The sequence below is a fragment of the Penaeus chinensis genome, chromosome 41 (genome assembly GCF_019202785.1).
Source record: "Penaeus chinensis breed Huanghai No. 1 chromosome 41, ASM1920278v2, whole genome shotgun sequence".
In the NCBI taxonomy this organism is placed as follows: domain Eukaryota; kingdom Metazoa; phylum Arthropoda; class Malacostraca; order Decapoda; family Penaeidae; genus Penaeus; species Penaeus chinensis.
Window position 1 is genome coordinate 17,688,888 of NC_061859.1, and position 2,500 is coordinate 17,691,387.

At 32.4% G+C, this 2,500-nt stretch overlaps 1 protein-coding gene across 1 annotated transcript in view; it reads left to right on the plus strand.

Moving 5' to 3' along the window:
* LOC125047629 (serine/threonine-protein kinase ATR-like) overlaps positions 1–2,500 on the plus strand; it is a 24,155-nt gene that overhangs the window by 169 nt on the left and 21,486 nt on the right. The window contains exons 2-4 of the mRNA XM_047645935.1: positions 1,365–1,439; positions 1,728–1,954; positions 2,092–2,253. Coding sequence (XP_047501891.1) covers positions 1,426–1,439; positions 1,728–1,954; positions 2,092–2,253 — 403 coding nt within the window. The 5' untranslated portion in view covers positions 1,365–1,425. The remainder of the gene's footprint in view (positions 1–1,364; positions 1,440–1,727; positions 1,955–2,091; positions 2,254–2,500) is intronic.

Genomic DNA, 2,500 nt, shown 5'->3' on the forward strand with positions numbered 1-2,500 from the left:
ATTAGGTCCTTTCTACTAACATTATCTTAGAGTTACCAAATGAACACGAAATTCTCGTATTTTTCAATGAATGACAACAGTGGTTCCTAAGTTTTTTTCTTGGGTATATATCCAGGGCCTTTGGAGATGTGAAGAATCGTACCCCCGTTTCCCTGTCTAGAATTTATAAAATAAGAGCTGCAGAGCCTTTATTGTTACCCCTCAAGATTAAAATGGGCCACAGTGTTATGGTTCTTTTTAATGTTTTTTTCATTAGTGGTGTTCATATGTATTTTATGGATAGAGATGTTCAGTTTGTGAAGATGTGTGAACCCATCCAGGGCAAAATAAACTCCCAGTTTTCTATGGGGTCATTTTGGTAGTTGCATTTTCAGGAAACAGTGCTTTCTCTATCCCTCTACAATGACAGATTGTATTACCAACAACAAACCTTATATGTGGAGGATATTCACCTTTGAAAATGGCAGGTATTTTAGAACTATGTCAACATCAGTAACTGAATATGGGTTGTTGATAATGACCTTGACCCAGACCTTGATTGGGTTAGATACTGAGGAAGATCCAACATGAGTGATTAGGTATTGCAGAACAGATGATGATGAAATAAGAAAAAAAATGTATGATAGTGATTTATATAAAGTCATATGAATAGATGAGAAATGATATAAACACTTTTATCATTCCTCTCAGTGATATACTTGCATATTTTGATCCCATTGGGTGTTACACATTTTAAGAAAGGCTGAAACCTCCATAATGTGCATTCTAGGCTGTTTTCCTTTTTTTGTTTTTTATAGGGAAGCCTACAAGCTCTATTTTACCAAAATGTAAAGGGAGAAGATATGTTGACCTTTGATGGAATGCCCATTGGTGAGAAGCCAGAAGCTGTCCTCTAAATATTTACCTTAGTTTAACAGAGAAATATAGTAGAGTAAAATAGATAACATTTATTTTCTGATGATGATAATGACAACTGCTTCCAATAGCTTCCATTATCTTCATGGTCAAGCACTAAGTGACATTCATAAGCAGTAATTTTGATGATTGGTTCTTTCAGTTTTATAGGGGCTTTACAAAGTGAAATAATTAAAGATGTATAAAATGTGTTTAAAATATGGATTTGAATTTTAGATACTAAAAAGATGTCAGAGATCATATGGTTAAGAGAATATAACTTTCCTGCTTCAAAATGAGATTTATATTTCATTATATATTTTGGTATTGTTACTTTTAGAAAGTAATACGGACATTATTTTAACTTATTAAATTCTTATCAATGTTGTTCTCTCATTTTAGTGTCCATCTTTTTTTTTTTTTTTTTTTTGATGATATGTTTTTCATCAGTGGATATTCCTTTTTTTCAGATATCTGCCAGTATATGAGGAATATTGGTATTAAAATGGGCTTTTAAAGGGATTTATCAAGATGGCAGATGATGTGTGAGTAAGCTAATCATACGGAATAGTATTTTATGGCTGTTTATATATGTGATATATGATTCAGAATATCTGTCTACACAATAGTAAAATTAAGAAAAAAATCTCCCATGTGCAAAGTCACAATGCACTGGTTAGCCTTTAATTTTCATACCTTCTTTTATGGAATTTGCTTTCCATTTTCATAATATTATGTATGATATATATGTATCATAATGTGTTTGGATATGGTTGTATATGTCTTTTTAAGTCATGCATATACATATATTCATTTATACAATTATATTTCAGGTCTGGGACCAGCCAAAATACTGCCCTGAGAGATAAATTTGTCTCAGTGGTTGGTCCTGTTTTTGAAGGTGGTGAGGAAGCAAATATACTTACACTTTTGACTTCTTTAGCAAATGTGTGTAGACATGATGAAGGCTTGGTTGTTACAGCACCTGATACAACCACCAATGTTAATGAAGTTAATGGCCACAAAAGCTCAAAAGCCTTGGAATCTGATAAAACTTCAGGTACAGTTTATCTTGATACTTTTCCACACCTATATGATACAGTTAGTGGAATACTGTAAATTAAATATGTTGGTCTTCATAGTGAAGCAGGAATGATGTGATAATTTAAATCTTATATATGTCAATATTATCAACAGAATTCACCTGCTGGCTGATAGCTGAACTAGTGACAGTGGAAGGGTCAGAAACTGTAAACAAGGCAAATGTAAACCTGCAAGTGACCATCATGCGTATTTTAGCAACTCGCAGTCCTCTTTTGTTCTCCAGAGTGATAGCTGATTACATCAACATTGGATTAGGTAATAGCGGCATGATTCCTATGAAATGGTTTATTTTCTCTGTTTTGGCAATAGTTTTCAAATACAAATTTCCAAATTGCTTATTATTTTGTTGATGTTACTGGAGCTGAAACTCAGAGAAACAAGATTTATGTGGAGTTTTTATTTGGATGATCCATATACTTTTGTTATACTTAGATGATTAAAATCTGTTACACATTTTTAGAAAATATGATTGACCTGTAAAGCTTTTCTAGTGATTTATTTT